Raw genomic sequence first — 20,565 nt, forward strand, 5'->3', positions numbered from 1 at the left:
TGTATTACCTGATACGACATCGCATCTGAAGTCAATATAACGTATTAAACCATCTTTTGCCATTGTATTAAATCACATTTTGCCATAGGATTAAAATACCTTTTGCCATTGGATTAAAATACCTTTTGCCATTGGATAAAGATACATTTTGTCATTGGATAAAAAGTGACTACAACGTGATAAATCGCATTTAGTATTGTATCTTTAGTCAATATAACATTAAACTATATTTTGCCATTGAATTAAAATACATTTTGTCATTGGATTAAAAGTTGCTATTTCGTAATAAACCCTATTTGGCATTGTGTCTTTTGTTGATATTACGTATTTAATCATCCTTTGCCATTGGATTTAAATACCTTTTGTCAGTGGATTAAAAGTTACTATAACGTATTAAGTCCCATTTGGCATTGTATCTTTAGTTGATATTATTAGATTAAATTATCCATTGCCATTGGATTACATCATAATTTGCCAAAGTATTAAAATACTTTTGTCATTGGATTAAAAGTTACTTTAACGTAATAAATCCCATTTAGCATTGAATCTTTAGCTGATATTACGTATTTAAGCATCTTTTGCCATTGGATTAAATGCCATTCTGCCATTTGATTAAAATACCTTATTGTAATTGAATTAAAAGTTACTATATATAACGTAATAAATTCAATTTGGCATTGTATCTTTAGTTTATATTATTGGATTAAATCACATGTTGCCATTGGATTAAATCACAAATTGCCATAGGATTATAATACCTTTTGTCATTGGATTAAAAATTACTATAATATAATAAATCCCATTTGGCATTGTATCTTTAGTTGGTTTTATTGGATTAAATGACATTTTTGCCTTTGATTAAATCACATTTTGCCATAGGATCAAAATGCTTTTTGTCATTGTATTAAAAGTTACTATAACGTAATAAGTCCCATTTAACATCGTATCTTTAGTTAAAATCATCCTTTGCTATTGCGTTAAATCACATTTTGCCATAGGATTAAAATAACTTTTGTTTTTGGATTAAAAGTTACTATAAGGTAATAAATCTCATTTGGCATTGTATCTTTAGTTGATATTACGTATTTAAGCATCTTTTGCCATTTAATTAAATGTTAATATAATGTATAACTTTCTTTCTACAACAACGTATTTAATAGGATTGGAAGTCTCCAAGGTTAAGGTCACAGAGGCTTAAATGATTTTCCTCCTTTATTTTAGCCCTGCTCGCACCTTGGTTTCAATAGAGCTTTACACTCTTTAAGAACCAGTTACGATGGCCTTTTTAATGTACACGAATATAATATGCGAGGTTTAATGTAACAAGAAGATAATTTTTAAAAATTGATTTTAAAGTGACAGTAGCGTAGGTAATCGTCTTAGATTTTGTGTCATTGGTTTCAAGTTATGATGTTTCTACTTTTACGAATTGTGTCATCTTTTGCCATTGGATTTAAAGTTATTTTACTATATTCAATTACGTACTTATTACGTACATTTACATTTTACAATTAATTGATTTAACTTAAATGTAACTTTAATGTAATTTTAAACTCTTTTGTTATTGGATTCAAAAATTAGTTTCACGCAATAGATATTATTCTGCAAGAAACGGAATTTTACACAGTAGATATAAGGTTGATGTAGGACCTATGGTGGATTGCTGGCTGGGTAGTATCGTGCCAGGCTACCTCCTCTCGGACTCCTACCGAGCCGATTTTTCAATGTTGCAGACCACTTCAAAATGAAATTGTATTTTTAAAAGGTCGTACACTGTCATGAAAATAGACTGGAAAAATAATATGTTTATGTGATACAAGGTACGTTGGGACTATTTGTCGAACGCCGTGATTTTGTTTGTAGATGTATACAAGATAACGTCATTGTATGGAGGAAATAATAATAATAAAATAATAAATCGACAAACGATAGTGTTTAGAAAAAAAGAAAAACATAACATTTGCTTCAACTTTTCAACAAATTTTATTGCAACAAACTTTATAAAACGAGACATATGTAACAAGTATTACCAGTTTATCAAAAGCTACAAAAATAAACATCTCTATCTAGTTACAATTTTACATGCACTGGGATTGCAGAGCATATCTATCGCCATTCCGTTCTATTTTGATTTAAGCCGAAAGCTGTTGATTACTTTGAACATAACTTGCGCGCAATGTTTGCCGGAATTTCAAAGTAATACGAAATAAACTGAGTCTACTGGTGGTGACTGATTTCACCAATGCGACCACTGCAGTCCAAGATTTGGCGGAACACCTGTGCCTACACCGTTAGCAATTAAGTCCGTAAATGTTTTGAAATGTTCCCAAAAATGACGAATGACTGTCCGAAATGAAAGATGGAAAAGTACATTAAAGATTTATGGTGTGGTAATGTTAAATATATTGAGATGTTTGTGTGTACAATTATTTTTATTTAGTACTATCGGGAATGTGAAACAATTGTCTGTGTTTTTTTACTGTTTTAACTGTATATGAAAGATATATTTATCCGACAGATAGCACCAAAATTAAATCAACAATAGGTTAGCAGATAAAAAATATTTCTTAACAAACTTGCATATAGAAAAAGTTACTTTGGTATTAAGGTAGGATCTGTTTCAAGGAATCTTGATCGGGTTTTTAAGTCACACAGACACTTTCCAGCTTTACTATTAAATGGAGGAAGAGTTCAGATGCCACAATGTAAATTATTCGAAAGATGAAAGGACACCTGAATTAAATATAGCGGTATTCCTTAAGTTTCTTTGTAATGAAAATAACCATCTTATGAAAATAACCAAATTCCATATAGGGATTCGAACGAACAACAGTTAAGGGCTACTGTTAGCAAGTTAACGACGACCTTAAAAATCCGTCTATAACTTTTAACAGTTAACTTTGAGCTTGCGAAGATTACAGCATATAGAAACATAGATTGTTCTTAGAAAATGGTCAACATTAAAAAGTGGTTGTTACTGAGATAATGGTATGGTTAAAACAAAATTAAATTGTAAAGAAAAGGCTTGCATGTTGTAAGAGAAATCTCGCACGAAAAACCGGTATTTTTTTTGATATGTCCATTTTGTATTTGTATAAAAATGTGCTAGCAAAAATATATGTTTTTTTTAATCAATCAAGAATTCTTAGATTATTATAATATTAATCCATTGCCGTTTACTCTTTGCATGCACATAAAGTAGGAAGGTTTAAACAAGGGTGTTGTTGAACTTTCACTTGATCACATGGCTTTAAACCACTGTACAACTTTTATACAATGGAGCATGATTAACAAACTGTTTGCTCTTAACAAATACATTCCTTTAAATAATGTACATTAATCAAGTTATATAAAGGCAGTTAACAGTATATGAGAATAAAAAAACAAATCACGGTGGTGTATAAACTATGAAAAAATGATTTTGAACCACATACACAAATCATGTGATAGGCTGTTGACATGTGACTATTAAAACAGATCACTTGATGTATAGGCCTGTTAAACAGCACATTATGTTTCATGTACAAATCACGCGTTGAATAAAAATACACAAATCACAGAACGAAGAAAAAAGTAAACATAAAGAATAATTGAAAGACCTTCTTTGCGAACGCATAGCAGTCGAAATCATAAAATGAAAAAAAATAACATGGTTAAGATTTGCAATGAGGTATCAATTTTATTGTATCCATGTCAGACCGAACATTATCTCTATAACTTTGATATATGCTCAACTTAAAAAAAATATAAAAAACATGGTTGTACCTTTGATGACTTAAGTCCAGTTGATTCAGTTCTCAAAAAAAAATTTTGACATTAAATAAAAATCGTTTAAGAATCGTTCTATTCTAAAAGCATTGCATTATGAGGTTTTGATTAAAATAAGATCCTATGTTATTTTCATCAATTCTAAAAATGTGTTGTTTTTTTTTCATTTTCTTTTAAATGTAAATAAATTTGAAGAAAAAATGAATTGAAAATTAAAATTTGCTTAAGCTATGTCAACATTTAATGGTGATTGTACCGTGCATTTCCGAAGGGTAAAAATCTTGTTAATACACTACCAACATATCTTTACAGTAACATTTTGACTACTAATTTTTAACAGATCAGTTTCCGACAACATTTCATATAGCAGGCATTTGTAAAATACTGAACATATCTATATTACATCTGTAACTCAGCGTCGCTTTAAATGAAGCAATGTTCTGACAACCAGTTGAAGACAACCGGATAAAAACTCAAACACAAGTGTCCATAAATAACATACATATATAAATAATTTATCGACCCGAGAAATCAGCAGACCGTGTCTTTTCATAAATACCAAAACTTGAACACAATATCTTTCGTTTCTTGCAACGTTTTGTTTTGCCCTTCAAAGACGTAACAACTATGAGCAGTTTCGTGGACATATCTTATGATGTTGCCGGTTTTGAACCTAACACTGGTGCAATTGAATGCCACTTTGCCGTATCAGCCGGTCTCGGAGAAATTGTCTCTTTCCAATGCAATTTACCGCTTCTACATCCATTAGGACCTATAGTCACGTGACCAACAACGGTGTCTTTTGTATGCAACTTCCCGCGCATAATCACAAAGTCAAGGCTGTATTCATTTACATCACTTCCGCTCAAATCAAACAAAAATGGCTGATTCCATATTGGACAATATCCGCTTTGTGATTTGGTTTCTTGCGTTTTGATTACTTCGTTATTCTTCATCAAAGCTATTGTCACATAGTGAACTGAAATTAAAATAAATATAATGTTCATCTTGTTTTTCACTTTCTATGATTAATGATAGTTAAAATATATTTAAGTTACGGTAAATCATTGATAGATATAAATAAATTTTCTAGGTAGTCTTCTGCAGAGAATAACATTTATGCCATATAATCTTTACAGGTTATTCAGAAAAATAAATCAATTCGATTTTCATAAATAAAAGTATTTGTAAAAATATTTCAACCATATTTCAGAGAAGAAAAAAAACAACAACAACAAAATATTCAGTGCCCGATTATTGGTATCAAACTCATATGCCTTTGGTTGATAAGCAGAACTCTGAACCACAAAGGCCACTGTCTCCACTTATTTTTAGCAAATTGGATTTATAGTTAAGTCATTGTTAGAAAATGTAAATGGCATATAATACGTGTTTAACTTGTGTACAAGGTGGAAAGTGGCCAAGTGGTATTTGAGCCGCGTCACGACAAAACCAACATAATGGGTTTGCGACCAGCATGGATCCAGACCAGCCTGCGCATCCGCGTAGTCTGATCAGGATCCATGCTGTTCGCTTACAAACCGTATAACAAGTAGAGAAACTGATAGCGAACAGCATGGATCCTGATCAGACTGCGCGGATGCGCAGGCTGGTCTGGATCCATGCTGGTCGCAAACGCACTATGTTAGTTTTGTCGTGACGCGGCTCATTTGTCTCTGACACTTAACTACATTATTGATGTTTTGAGGACTTATGGAGTCTTCACAACATTTTTCAAAAATGCGAACTCGAGGCAGGGTCAAATAAGCTTCTCGTTTTTGTTTGTCTCTTTCGATTTTTTGTTGTTGTTGTTTTCCCCATAAACATCATTTCATGACTTAATCTAATCTGTTAAAATTCTGATTTGATATCAAATAACTTTGGATGTTTTACCACACGGTGTTGTATAAGTGCCAATACTGATGTAGGTTAGCCAGACGCTACTTATATTACATTTTTCATCAAGGTAATATCAACGTCATTTTTACTTGATTCACCCAATTTTCTTCACACAGTATCACGTGTTCGTACTAACCGAGTTTTGTGAAATGGGTTAAAGTCCCTAATTATTACCTTACTGTATACTAATATTGCCTTTTTCGGCAATAACGCAATAAACTTCCTTTAAACAAGTTAAAAAGATGAAAAATGTGCAGAAAAAATGTTCATATTTACCTGGTCTACCGATGAGTTTGTCTGACTTTGGTAGGTCACTGGCTTTCCGGATCATCACCTTCATCCGGTTAGCCACGGATTGGTATTCTAGGCAAACAAATAACGAACCCAGGTCCTCTAATAAATATTTCTCCCGTGTACCCTAAAATAAAATATAATAAAATATAAGGCATGTATTAAAAATTAACCAAAACCTCTATGATATAAAAGTTTAATCATGTTTAACAGACACGAAAAGTGAAAGATTGGCCTTTATATCGCCCAAACTGCATTAAAACTAATATGTTAAAACGCCATTTTGCTTTCGTCTCTTTACAATTGCTTGGAAAATGTTTCTCCTCAAAAATAGATGTGTACTTTAACGTATATAATAGGTGATTTTTCTCCTCCCACATATATAACGATCAGAAACTAGGGAACAAATCTAATCACTGCACATGCCAAGTTAATTCTGTAATGCATTTGCGATATTTCTCGATGAAATAAAAGCACCGACAAAACATAATAGTGTCAGTTTGAACCGTAATAACATACGAACTTGATGAAAACTAATTACAGTGGCTGAAATGGTATTCCAAGGTTACAAGAAACATATGGCATTCAATTCATTTCTTGGAAATTCTTATAACTGTACTTTTGGGATCGTATTACTGTACTTTTGCCTGTTTAAAGACAGCTGCCTTCGCAAATTAATACTATTCTATATTCATTGATAACTTAATAAATGTCCTTTTTTATATTTGTCCACAATTATTGTTAAAACGTTGATAGTATTTGACCAAAAAAAAAAAATAGTGACTAGTGACATTGTTCGAAAAATCGCGTAGATTTGAAGAATAAGCTAGTGTTTGTTGTAATTGTTATAATGATGTTTTAATCAAGATAAAGCGGACGTTTACTAAAACGTTACTAAGCTTTCTTAAATGGATGATTTAAAAAAAGTAAACATACAAATTTCAATAGTTCTTACATTTCTGATTTTATTTTTCTCTAATTCACAGTCGAACTGTAAAGGTGCCTCGCTGCTCCAGTCGACGTCACTGCATTCCATGTAGGTTTCACCAAGGAAACCATCTTTCCCCGATCTCGTCTTCTTTTTGTACATAAGAACCAATCTGAGCGTCGACTTATCAACTTCCGCTAAGATGATGTCGTCAAACAAAAATGTTTCGTTAAGAATTAGTTCCTTCCCTCCGACGACACTACGACTGTGGACCCCGTCTGTACTTCTCGGAAACAGATACACGATGACGTAAATGTCATACCCGTAGCATTTGAGAGGCAAATCGTTCATGCGTAACAATTTAAGGCGCAACTGCCGTAACTTCTGTGAGTATTTGAGTGAAAAAGATATGGTTACATTCTCAACTTCTTCCATTGATAGCCTAGCAACCATGGATTTCGACCTTTTCATTCCTTTTGATGCCGGCTTGTTGCTCTGGCCGTCTAAGCTTGGGTATTTCTTAAGATGGTCTTTATTTTGACGCGACTTACTTTCTCGGTATTGTGAAAGCTCTAAATCGGTCACTTTAATCTCCTTAGTTTCATCGAATGAACTGTAACTCGTCCGGGAATTCGGTGCACTTAGTTGACGCCGAGTTCCGACGACAGAGTAGACCGGTCGAGACAATGTGGTAAACATGTTGTCGTATTTGAGTGCCTTTAGGTTTTTCCGGCATCTTCTACGTTTCATTAATATAAGAAAGGCAACAAGCAAGAGTGAAGCTATCAGCACCGTCGCTCCTGATAGACAAAGCACCAATGTAACTGGAAAAGAAAGCGTACAATTTTGATATTGAAACTAAATGGCAAACATATTTTTAAATGTACATGTTTGCTTATAAAAATTTAGGAATAAGTACCGAATCATTTCCATTACCTGACTTTTACAGAACAAAAATTTGATCTGTTTTCGATCTTAATGACAAGTATCAAGCACAGATCGTGATGCACTTTTGTCACGTCATGGACATTTTAAAGCCAAAAGTTTGCATGCTATGGATTTTTGTAAGTTGAAATGATGGACTGTTTAATTAAGTTTTTTTTCCAAATCTTTGTGACACATATTTATCTTATGGAAAGCCGGCGGCTGTTTTTAGATTTTGTTGTTTGTTGAGAATCACTGCAAGAGCTTATACAGTGTCTTTGCATTGTCGTCTGCTACGTTATATTAGGAGACATTGATTAGGTGTAGGCGGGCAGATTTATTTTCGCTTCAGGCTGATGGGAAATTGTCGTCTGATTTGGCCAAAGCAGACGTAAAGATAAAATAAAGTGTGTAAATGGAATTCGAAACTAAATACTTCTTACAATGATGTAAACGGCAGCAAGTAATTAGAAAATTGGCATTGAAACTAGCGCTCAATGTGTAAGTCAATTATTTTAACTTCACCCGAGCTCTGATAGTGAAATTGGGCAATAAATCTAAGGGCCTTTTACAATGTTTCAAACGCTTGCAGAGAAAACCCCGCCTTTTCCAAAAGGTATAAAAACAAGGTATATAAATGTTGAAGCGGTTTCGTTTTGAATGTATAAGGTGTTGATGAAACATTATTAGTGTAAAATATCAGCAAGACTTAAAAATAGAAAATTGTTAATGTGAATCTGTTCACTTGAAATACTATCTGTCATGGTTTACTGTTAATTTCAACATGTTGTTTCCAGGTTACTGATAAATGTGTTAGGATAGCCTAATATTTCCTTCATATTCAGAAAACTGTTGACTTGTTTGATATAATTAATTTCTCAACATAACTTGTATATAGTAACACGGGGAGAACGCGTCAATTAAGAATATCTAGAATCGTTCACTATGTATTCATTGCGGATAATGTAACATATTTGATATGACAGATCTTTCAGCTTTATTTTCAATAAAATAACCGCATGCCCTTCCCGGTTTAAACTGGCTTTGTTAATTTGCTTTTTGTCTTCCTTTAACCAGAAACACGAACAAGGTAGAAAAATGAAACCTTCCCACGTTGTTATTTTGCTTGTCAAAGGTTTGAGCAAAATGATATCGATGAAAAAGGTTTAGGATTTACACAGAGCTGTAAGTTTGTGGCTAAGCACAAAAAAAGCTATTAAAAACAAATCAGCTTTTTTTCGTCTCTGTTAAGTTATGAACTATGTGAACAAAATTATACAATTGTTACTTTTTAATTTTGACGCATCATAACATGGCAAATGCTGTAATTTAGGCTTCTTTGATTTGTCGTTTTGTTACAAAAGGCAGATTTATTTATTTTTTTGTTTAATAAACATGATTTCCTATGAATGAATATGACATAATTTCCTAACGAGTATTTTTATAGTCAAAGATATCTTCACGGAATAATTTCTTAATGAAATTTTATGTGGACATTACCTTATTGGCTTATTCTCTCAAAGGAACATTTTAATGAATATTTTTTACTGAATTATCTATAATTAAGAATATACATATTCACATGCAGTTGATACAAAAACAATAGAAGTTTCTGTAACAATGTTTCAAATAGATTTGATGATGGTTCCGCGCATACAACATTGTTCTTTCAATTGAGAAGTTGGTTTGATTTTTCAATCGGAACACGTCGACTATTATTCATAATTCTTATCCGTTGTTCTACCAAAAGGGCCGAGAATGTCCGATTGGGTGATTTTTCCTTTTAGAACAGAACAGAACAGAACAGAAAGTTTATTTTGACGTATACAAAGTACATAGTCAATTACATTAATACATTCATTCATACATACATATATACAATCACAAAATCAATGGATAGTCTGCAAATTTCTTGAAGGTGAACAATTTAATCTATTTTGTTTCCTTCAGTATAGGATATGACATAATCAGTTTAACATATATTACATAGTTTAATATTGTGTTACGAACATGTTGACAAAGATAGCGTGAATTTCACATACATTATTGTGCCACTTGCAATAAAGTTATCTATATATACGTAATCAACATCCGATACAAGTGAATAACCAACTATAGTATCACACTATATACTATTTTGAAGGGGAATAGTACTCCAAAACTACAGTTAACCTTAAACGAAAAGAAAGGGAAGGTTAACAATTGGCTATTCCAAAAAATATTTCGATTGCAAAGTTGTAATTTAAGAAAAAGCCTTACGACTAACTTGGGTCATAAGACAAAATAATCTACTTAATACATTTCTTAACTGTGCACAGTCATAAGACATATAACTAATAATCTATTTAATTAGAACTGTACGGTTGACCAGAAACATCCATATAAAGTTTGCTATCTTTTCAACAATGTTTGGCTTACTTATAATATATTTGCATAACTAAATATAACTCATCATCTATTAAATTAGAACTGTACGGTTGACCAGAAACATCCATATAAACACTATTAAGCTTATAATAAATAACATCTTATTTACAACATCAAACTATAAACATACATATATACAAACTAACACAGTCTGGTTGACCAAAGCAACCATATAAACACTAACCGGCATATAATAAATAGAGCACGTTCTATATTTCAAGACAATTTTACACTAATTGGTAATATTTATAATCGAATTTCTTATAGACATTGCGTTTTTACAGTATAACCCTAATTTATAAAGAGCAGTCTTATTTTCTGTTTGTAACAATTCTAAAAACTTAAAAACACTTGGTTTGATATAATAATATTTTGCTATAAATTTTTTACGTAAATCTGTATAGATAGGGCATATAATAACAAAGTGGTATTCATCTTCTAAATCTAGTGAATGGCAACATTGACAATATCTTTCGTTTCTAGGTATTCTATTTCTGGCAAACCTTCCAGTTTGAATTCTTAGAGCATGCGCTGAAATTCTTAATCTAGTGATGTAACATCTTAATGAACTAGGTAAAATATCTAAATATGCTTCGTATCCAAAAATATTTTTAAAGTTTTTATACAAATCTAACACTTCGCTACTTTCCTTATTTACATTCCATCCTTGTAAAAAACAATCTATCACTCTCTCCTTAAATATATATACAAAATTTTTATCAATAGCGCATGGATTGTCCCAAACATATGTAAATCCGAAGTCACATAATAGAGCTTTAACATTGGTCACCCAGTTTTTAAAACCTTTGTTACAATGTTCCAATGACATTACATAAACACGATTTAATATAATATTGTCACTATTTATTAATCTTAACCAATATTTTATCATGGCTACATAACGCTTAATATACAATGGGTATCTGCCCAATTCACCGTACACACCAACGGAACAAGTACTATTTCTAACCTTTAATAAATGTTTGCAAAATTTCAGATGGATTCGTTCAATAACTTTTGACTTTGTATAACCCCAAATTTCTGCTGCGTAGTTTAATATCGAACCAACAAATGCATCGAATAATTGACATAAAACTTTAGGCCTTAACTTAATCTTTTTACAATTAATCATTAATAAATTCAATGCCTTAAGAGCCTTTCCAGTGAGATATTCCTGATTTAGCGTAAAATTTCCAGTATAATGAAATACAGTTCCTAAATAGTTAAAATCGTTCACTACCTCTAATTCTTTCCCATTATATGTCCAATGTTCATTTAACAATAAACCCCCTCTTTTTCTAAATACCATAATTTTAGTTTTTTCAATATTAACTTCTAATCCCCATTTACTACAATAATCATACAATAGGTTTAAATTTTTCTGCAATTCCTCCTTTGACTTTCCTAAAATTACCATATCATCTGCAAATAATAACAAAATTAATACAATATCATCAATGACTAAACCAGACATGTATTTTATGAACCACAGTAAGCCTAAGATAGCCCGGCATGTATATAGACGTCAAAAACGTCTAGATATCTTCACATTAATCTAAACTCATAGGTACATGTATACAGAATTATACGATAATTGATGATAATTGAACATTGTTATTACCTGTATTGTTCTCATGAGAGGCTGTGACTACATTCCTGGGTGTACTGACCAAGATTTTATGCTCTGAAAAAAAAAGACAAAAACAAAAATTAAAAAATTATGAAATAATTTTTAATCGATAAATTTCTTGCTAATACATTTGCTTGCTAGTTCATCAACGTTGACATTAAATTTAATTTAGTAAGAAAGTTATGTAACTCAAGGGAAAACTTTGTCTTCGAGCAATGTCCTCTGATGCGCATGCGTGTATGCGCAGTGTATGTCAGTTTTAGCGAGAACTGCGCAGAAGAAATAAAAGAATGCCAAGGTCGTGGTGGAAAGGTGTCTGCGGTTTTTGGAAAAATGTGCTGCAGATCGCAAAATACAATATTCAAATCAAACAACCTTCAGAATGTATGCCATATGCTGCTTTGGTCTTTACAGGCGATGTAAATCTCATTTATTTTTATGTCTTGACATTTTATACAGCATGTGATAGAATTGTGTTTTAATGAATATGCAGGATATGCGGATTTTGCGGAGCACTTTACGAAAACCTGTAATTTTTACGTATTTTTTATTTAGTCCAAATGAAATATGACAATTTGATTCGAAAATACAGAATTGGCGATAAAAATGCCTTCCTTGTAAAAAAACAAATCCTACCGCAAAATTAAACAAGAACCTCATGGATTTCCTAAGTTTCCCAAAAGTATAGAGCCTGGTCAGACTGGAGGAATCATAATAATTTCCGATTTAGGGTTAGGGCAAAGGTTGATATAAAGAACTGTTTATATAAAGAGACAATAAGGAAATGAGTCCCAACTGGTGTTAAAGCAATACATGTCTAACCCAGATGTTACGTTTAAAATTTCTAAAAAAGTTCGTCTGTAACTTCTTAAAGGAGAACGAGTTCTTCGAAAAAAATATATAACCAAACGGTACTTTAACTGAACATAAGAAAATGAATCGCAATACTTATAGTTCAGAAAAAAAAAGTTTTTCTCTATGCAACAAGTATCGTTATTATAAGAATATATAAGCCTTTTTGTCATAATGTACATTTACACCCTATGTAAATAAAATTTTAATGTAAAAATGATATCTATGTAACAATGTAAAAGTGGCCGTCGTAAAATAGATCTATTTTAAAATGTTTACTTCTGTTGCTATTTCTTTAACATATTTTGTTATTATTCACGTAAACCTTTCTAAGATTTTAAAATTCCATGGTTTTAAGCGTTTAGACTTTAATGGATTTCCTTTAAGGCGATATTTGTGAAAATAAATTGCATTTGATTTTTGTTTATTCTATCTATTTATAGTCTTTTCCTTCCTCAAAACACCAAAAGAAGCTCCAAGCATACGTTTTATTAAGTCAACCTATATGCACCAGTTAAATCGTGACTCGCCTAGATTTTATATTCTTTTGAAACTTATATTGATGTCACACGTTTTCTAAGCAGTAAATCCACGGTTTCGTATAAAGTGATCCATGGTTTCGTTTTAATTTTAGTCACGCTGGAGTCATTTGAGTCGTGTCACGGATTCGTGATAATTTGAACCGTCCATTTATCACCAGCCTTCTAAGACTGGGAATGATCAGCCTTTGCCACCAGTATACACCCAGACCAGCTGGCACAGCCGTCCAGCCACTGAACTTTGGTAGCTATTTTTTTTACTTATATTGAAATCCCTTAAACATTGAAAATTGACTATTCGAAATTCATTATGGGAAAATCCATTACGAATTTAGAGGGATTTAAATACGAATTCCAAAATTGAGCAGACATTTGTATAAAGGCTGGTCAGTTGAGATTTGACGGGGTTTACACTGTTCACAAAGGCGTGCATTTTTATCCACTTGCATTCAAGTTGTAAAAATTAATAATGAGTTTTAGACGCTACATTGAAATACTTTGGATTTTGAATTGCGATAAGATGTGTAACGGTTACTATAAGTGTTTTTCTTACCATCCCGTGCACTCGTGCACAACACATGTATCTGTTTAGTAAGTATTTGGCTTGGCACAATTAACATTAAGTCGCACCGATGGAACAAATTTAAATTTTACTAAGCAGAGAGGCCTTGTATAATTTAACCCTTACCACGTAAGATATCTTAAATGGACTTGTCCATCTTTCAATCTAGACACAACCATTCATCATTTTAGGGGAAAGTTTAAAATATGTACGGAACGAATAGCGACCATGACCTTTGTCTGCGCTGATCGTATGGGGGAAATATGTTAAAGTCAGAAGACTATAAGGACTAATTAAAATTAAAGGCAATAGCCAATTATGAATTGTTTTTCATTTCTTGCCTAGTTAATTGTTTTCTATTTTAGATTGAATCTGCCTGCATTCCTAAGTGTGACCGTCACAAAAAAGTCCAAAGCTTGCTAATTTCTTTTAACAAATAATTGTCATAATCTCCTTAGAAAATAGTTGAAGGACAAATGACCTAAACTGAATTCGACTCAGATATTCAAGAAGAACTCGAGTCTACGAGCTTAAAGCAACATAATTGCAGTTTAACATTTTCAAAGACTCGTTTAATATGGAAAGTCTACATGAGATGATTACTATATACGATATACGTACACAGTGCAAGCAATGCTTAAAGAAAATAACGCTTCTTATTCTATAGACTGTTTTCAATGCTGTTTTGATACACACAATTAAATTATTTCAAGATAATTATAAATAAGTGCAGATAATTTGTAATACACATTTATTTTGCTTTAACTTAAACCAGTAAAACACATTTGTAAAACACCTGAACGGGAATGTCTAACCTTTTTTTTCTATGCACTTATAAAATGAGTCCATTATCTACATTTGTACGCTTTTTTCTATGAATTTATAAAATGAGCTTTTCTATACACTCATAAAGTAATATATATTTAGGTTAAAGCAGATAAAGTAAAATAAATGTTCAAAAAACGAAAACAAAATAAAATGTATGAGCAAACTTGCTGTTAAAAATAGTAAATAATAAATAGTAAAGAAATATTCATGTCTGAACATGTGTAAATATTATCACAATGAAGGTGAAATTTTGATTTTTTTTTTGCAAAGTATGACAGAATGTACCATTTTTAGCACCAAATTTCTACAACGTTTGTAACAGATTAAGGCGAGTTTCATCATATTTTGAAAATTTTGACAAGCTGTAGACAATTTCCGTGTAAAACTGGTGCATATGACAAAGTCAAATCATTTAATTAATATACTTTTTCTCATTAAAGTGGATTGGTCCCTCAATGATCATATTTCCCATTCTTTGTTGTTATGGCTGATACTAAGTACTATCAATAATTTATTGTAAGACAGACCTTCCATTATAGACCAATTCACTTTAACACAATTCTTACATATTATATACAAATTGAAAGAAATTTGGAGGCGTGTAGCTTTTAAAGTAAAATGCTAAATAACGACCATAGTTCTGTATACATTAAACCCATCATTTTTTCATTTATAAACAAATTTTAAATAAAGTCAAATATCTACAACATAAACCACATGCATACTTTCCGTCTTTAAATGATATTTGGTCAAAATATATACTGACTTAATTAACTTATGACAGTCATAATATAAACAAAGCTTTACTTTTAGAACTACTAGCATAATATTATTTCATATTTTATGATTAAAAACCTACCTTGTTTGATTATGTCCAATTTTTCTGTATCACTTAATACTTTCATTTTTGGAACAATTTTAATATCCGAGAATATCCTCATCATAAATGTTCCAATGTCCCTTTTTCTATTGTAACAATCGTTCTGTTAGTTAAATGAAATCAGTTAGCTTTATATCACCGAGTATAAATTTGTTCTGGCTCGTAGGCCCATAGTGTTAATAAGATCTTATTTGTAGATATATAAATAAATAGATAAATAAATAAATAATGTCTCCCTTTATGCGTATTCACATTTGGGATTATCTGATTTTTTTCTAAGTATTGTGTTTGCTTTTAAGGTAAGTTGAAACAAACAGTAACGATTCCTATACAATTGTCATACCATTCGGAGTTGATTCTAAATATATATAGGTGGGAAGAGTTTCCCAGAATTCCTGGCGTGAAGCTCTGGTTTCAACGCGAATTGTCCAGTAAAGTAACGGATTTTCATAACGTTATTGAGAAAAAAAAACTTCGCTATTCCTTTAGTTGTAATAATATCAATTATATTTACAAAAAAATTAACGTATTGATTTATATTGTTCGATGTAGAATTTTTTAGATTTTTTATTTTTGTTTTATTAATCGGTGCATAAAAGCCAATTCTATCACGACATACGTGTGTATGTCGTGATAGAATTGGCTTTTATGCACCGATTAATTGTAACACCCTGGCTCCTTTTCTCGGGGGTTTGCGCGGGAGGATAATAGGTGTAATAAATGGATTGTCCACTTAACGTCTGCTAGTTTAGTTTGGCGCCAAATAAGCGGAGGAAATTTTAGGGCCATCCTACAATACACAGGATCAAATAGAGGAGGATTTCGCTATCCATCAGGGACGCAAGTGGGTGGGTGGCTGGGTATCGGGCTCGGTGTTCCATTGTTCTTTACATCGGCATTACAATCAGTATTATGTAAGTTAGCCAACCAGCTCCCTGTTAGTGCACGCACGCACGGACACACGCATGCACATTAGATTTAAACGCACGATTAATTGGAGCATTTTTTTTTCATTTTTACTCTCAAATATCATTACCCGTACATGTCAAGGTCATTTGATTATTAGTAAGGAAGAAAATTTACTTTTCTCAAGGATAAGTGCCTTTCAAGATAAATGTAATTGTGACATAGTATCTATAAATAGTAACTTCTGATTAATCAGAAACAGCTTCTCCCTTATGTATACATGTCTTTACAAGCTGTTAATAGTTTCTGCAGACGACTCTTTTATATTCGATTAATGTCAGATAATTGTTCTTGTTTTCAGACAGCTTCAATCGCAAGAAATATGCTTATTTACCGTCGATAAATATTATTTGTACGGTAAGAAAAAAACATTAGGAGAGAAAAATAAAGTATTCTCTTTTTCCGGACCAAAACTGTTCATCTTTTAAAAAATCATTACCATGCTTTTATGATATAAACGACATTTCCCTTAGACTCCGCTTTATTTGGTCATATTTGATAAAGAAATTAGTGACAACAAGCCGTTTATTTATTATATCAGCGGGCAGTAATACCCCGATCCCCACTCACACCGACCCCCCCCCCCCACCACCACCCACTTACAAAAAATAGGGTTGCTAAAAAGCAGTTTGGCATACATATGTAATTATGAAATATGACATGTTTAATATGACTCACAGCCATACCGAACTGGTAAAGTCTGGCTAAATGCCAATGTTGTAAATGGTTAACCTGATAATTACTAAGGCACAGACTGGGTTTTGAACCCTCTCGATAACCACCACTCAACATCGACGTTAAAGGATTTAACCCAAGTGTATAGCTGTTGTAAGTAAATCACTTATAGGGTGAGATAATTTCGCCTCCCAGTCTGTCTTGATTGCTCGGATAGCCTACTGTAGGAATGGTGAAATTGAAAGCGCAAGGACGATTGCGGACTTTAAAGCATTTCACCACCGATACAAGAGCTCTATTCCGTGTGCTCCAACCCTGCCATCATGGTTATTTACATTGTACAGTAAGAAGACAGAAATATGATCGACACCATCCGGTTAGCTCAATTGGTAGCGCGATGGACAAAATTGGGCGACCCGGTTCGATTCCAGAACGGTGAAGGTTGTGATTGATCACAAAACCCTTTCTACAGTCATTCGCACTGTATATACTACAGTACTGGCAAACTGCTTGACAGCCTGACCTGGAACGATGTGGTGGCTAAACTGTGCTCTGGCGAAATCAAATATGGCTAACTGTCGTGATATTTACGGTAAACCGCCACAGAGTTATGATTTTGTCAAAATATAAAAAGAAAACTGTTAAAAATAAAATCGTTACCACCATTTGCTGTTGCATCTTTAAAATCAGGAACTACATGTACCATGGTTCCGTGCGCATCCCTAACTTATGACTGTATATTTCCAACAATAAAACCTTTAATATTTTAGAAAAACACGTCAGGTCACTCGACATACTTTTAAAGTTTTGTGATCAGGAGGTTACCAGTTTTTTCCCCGTTTAACCCCAGAGGTTAAATTATTCTTTCTCTTTATTGTCTGATATTTGCTCAGGGATTTCTAGGAAGACAGATTTATTGTACAGGAAAAAGTACTGAAATTGAGTTAAAGCGGTTACGTTTTCTTTTTTAATCTAACATCATGCTTAACGCCTTGTGACCCCAGATATAACGGTCTATTTTAATTGATATGTGTCCCCTGACGACAATGAAGCGCTCCCGTGCGACAATATTTCGTTTTTCAATTTATGTTCGACATGGAAATAATGAGGTCAAATTCTTATTTTATCATATATCAGAACGCAGGCTTGTCTTATATTTGGTCATGAATGTGAGATTTTAATATATCAGCTGTTCATAGTGTAAGACCAATAACCTATTTTACATGTCCATGTATACACATGTATATAAGAGGGTGAAAATAAGGAGAAAACTTCATTATCTATGTTCTGGTTAGGAATACAATGTATCACCTCTGTACAGCAACATCCTTTGTAGGGAGACAAAGATTCTGGTTGCTGATGAGAGGTGTTGCTTAACAGAGGTTAAATTAACAGAAAACCCTTATTTTTTTTGGAAAAAAATGTTGTTTTAAACAGGTGATTGTTCTACAGAGGTCCGCTCTGTACAGGGTGTATATCTTTCAGTTTTTGGCCTGTCTCTTTTATATCAGTTTATCTACACATTAATTCCGATGATATTTGCTCGTGATATAAGTGGACAATTTTGATGTTTTTGTTGTTCTCGAAATTTCAACATTGACAAGTATTTTCAGAAAAATCTATACTGTACATGCATAAACAACTTTTAGAACGCAGGGCGTTTTGAGAGCCTGTCCGACAAAGGTATACAAATATAACTACCAATATAGCTCGGATGTGCCGGTCGCACTGGTCGCATGAGTAAAATATGTCGCCCCCAGCAGGTTAATGATTAATTGGTTTATCCCTGGGCCATTGTAATTTTGCCGTTGTTATTATAATTATGTTTGGAGCAAACGACAATTTTCTTGTAATAAATTCAATATGAAATGTTTCTTATTAACAACAATTTTATTAAAAAACGTAAGTAATTACATATTTTTGTATACATTTTCAAGTTAAATTCTTTTATTAAGCACAATGGTACAATAATAACAAAGTTACGAAGTCAACAGAAATATCGCATATTTTTTATTTTATTATTACTTTGTTTTGTTTCGGTGACACAGTACAGGTCATATGGCGACGTTCAAACTTTACTTGTGGAGAAAGACCTCAGGTGCCCTTCCGTGCATTATTTCAGTCACGAACGGGTACCGACGTTTCGTAATCTAGCTGGATAGCTTCCTCACCTGACAGAATCCAAAGTTCCTGTCGGGATTCGAACCCACAGCAGTGAAGGGCAAGTGGTTTGAAGTCAACGACTTTAACCAATCGGGCACGGACGCCCCAGGTAATATGATGTATTATGTCATATAGTTGTTTAGTAAACGGAAATTTGAAAAAATAAATCAAATCTATACTAAATAGTTTACATCAGCAGTTTTCGAGGCGTGAAATATCGTTGCCCGTCTGTCTATCTCGTTGTCCGCCATACAGTACTAACTTGAGTACTTTTTGACGTCCTTGCAACTTTTACACTTCATTGTTATTTGTTTCCTATATTGATTCATATCATTTACAATGAAAATATCATTTTATAACAACATGAACTTTAAGTAACCGTGAAAACCTGTGGAAGACGTAAGAGGTGGGCGAAAAATATTGTTCATACTTTCACAAGTGACCAAGGTGGCGACAGCGCGAATTAAGCAGAAAGAAGAAAGTGATACACGTCATTTACAAATGTTTTTTTCTCTCTCCAGAATCATCAAACAATTGCGTCTCCATGTATAATATACATGTAATAGTTAGAGCGCCGCTGATTTTGTGTAACTTGTTTCTTCACTCACGAATATCTTAAATTCTCAACATTTTATTGGCACTAGGGACACCATTTTGAACCTTTTTTCCGAATAGTGTTGGTTATGTTCTAAGCAGATGTCATTTATCAAATTTTGCCGGCGAGAGTTTCCGAAGTTTGTCCGTAAAATACCGAAAGCGTTTCGTACGTAAGCAGTCCGAAACTGCGGACTTTAAACTTTAACTATGTTATATAACATAATTATTTATCCTACAAAACACTTTTCTGTACTCTATTCTGAAAAAAATGTAGTCTTACAATCCCATTTAACCGTCCTTTTTTTGTTTGTTTCCGTTTCGCAGTGATTAACAGTACTGTCAGTACTTTGATTTATTCTTGCAATAGAGAAAAAGGGAGAAAAAATAACATATTCCAACAGGAAGACGTATAAATCACAAACTACCATGCGTGGGCAGGATCAGATTTCTTATCAAGAAACTTGACAATAATAGAAAATTTATATGAAGATTGCTGTATTTAAGGTGTTATTTTTTCCCTCTTTTGACTAGATCTACAAACACTTAATTTCATTTATAAAAACTAGAATCTGGAATATGAGGACATGAAATGTTAACAAAAGATAAATGAACATAATAAAAATAGTATTATGATAA

General features: G+C 32.6%; 1 protein-coding gene across 2 annotated transcripts; it reads right to left on the minus strand.

Annotated features, from left to right (window-relative positions):
• Window positions 1-1,972: 1,972 nt before the first annotated feature.
• LOC132728157 (synaptotagmin-4-like) lies at window positions 1,973-17,981 on the minus strand. 2 transcript variants are annotated; one of them, XM_060713789.1, is made up of 5 exons: window positions 17,830-17,981; window positions 11,859-11,921; window positions 6,914-7,710; window positions 5,944-6,085; window positions 1,973-4,747 (listed from the first exon to the last, which is right to left on the minus strand). In XM_060713789.1, the coding sequence occupies exons 1-5, from the start codon at window positions 17,873-17,875 to the stop codon at window positions 4,419-4,421; spliced, it is 1,377 nt and encodes a 458-aa protein (XP_060569772.1). In that variant the 5' UTR covers window positions 17,876-17,981; the 3' UTR covers window positions 1,973-4,418. The 2 variants fall into 2 exon arrangements, with proteins under 2 accessions (XP_060569772.1, XP_060569771.1); XM_060713788.1 differs by lacking the exon at window positions 17,830-17,981 and adding an exon at window positions 15,508-15,832.
• Between the last annotated feature and the right edge of the window lie 2,584 nt (window positions 17,982-20,565).

This window comes from Ruditapes philippinarum, unplaced genomic scaffold (genome assembly GCF_026571515.1).
Source record: "Ruditapes philippinarum isolate M1 unplaced genomic scaffold, ASM2657151v2 ctg927_1_1_1_1, whole genome shotgun sequence".
Taxonomy (NCBI): Eukaryota; Metazoa; Mollusca; class Bivalvia; order Venerida; family Veneridae; genus Ruditapes; species Ruditapes philippinarum.

Excerpts from the sequence above, each read along its gene's own strand:
- LOC132728157 (XM_060713788.1), bottom strand. The coding sequence starts at position 15,592 with ATGATGAGGATATTCTCGGATATTAAAATTGTTCCAAAAATGAAAGTA. Across the intron at positions 7,711-11,858 it reads CTCTCATGAGAACAATACAG|TTACATTGGTGCTTTGTCTA; the intron begins GTAATAACAATG and ends TTTCTTTTCCAG. Across the intron at positions 6,086-6,913 it reads AGAAAAATAAAATCAGAAAT|GGTACACGGGAGAAATATTT; the intron begins GTAAGAACTATT and ends ATTTTATTTTAG.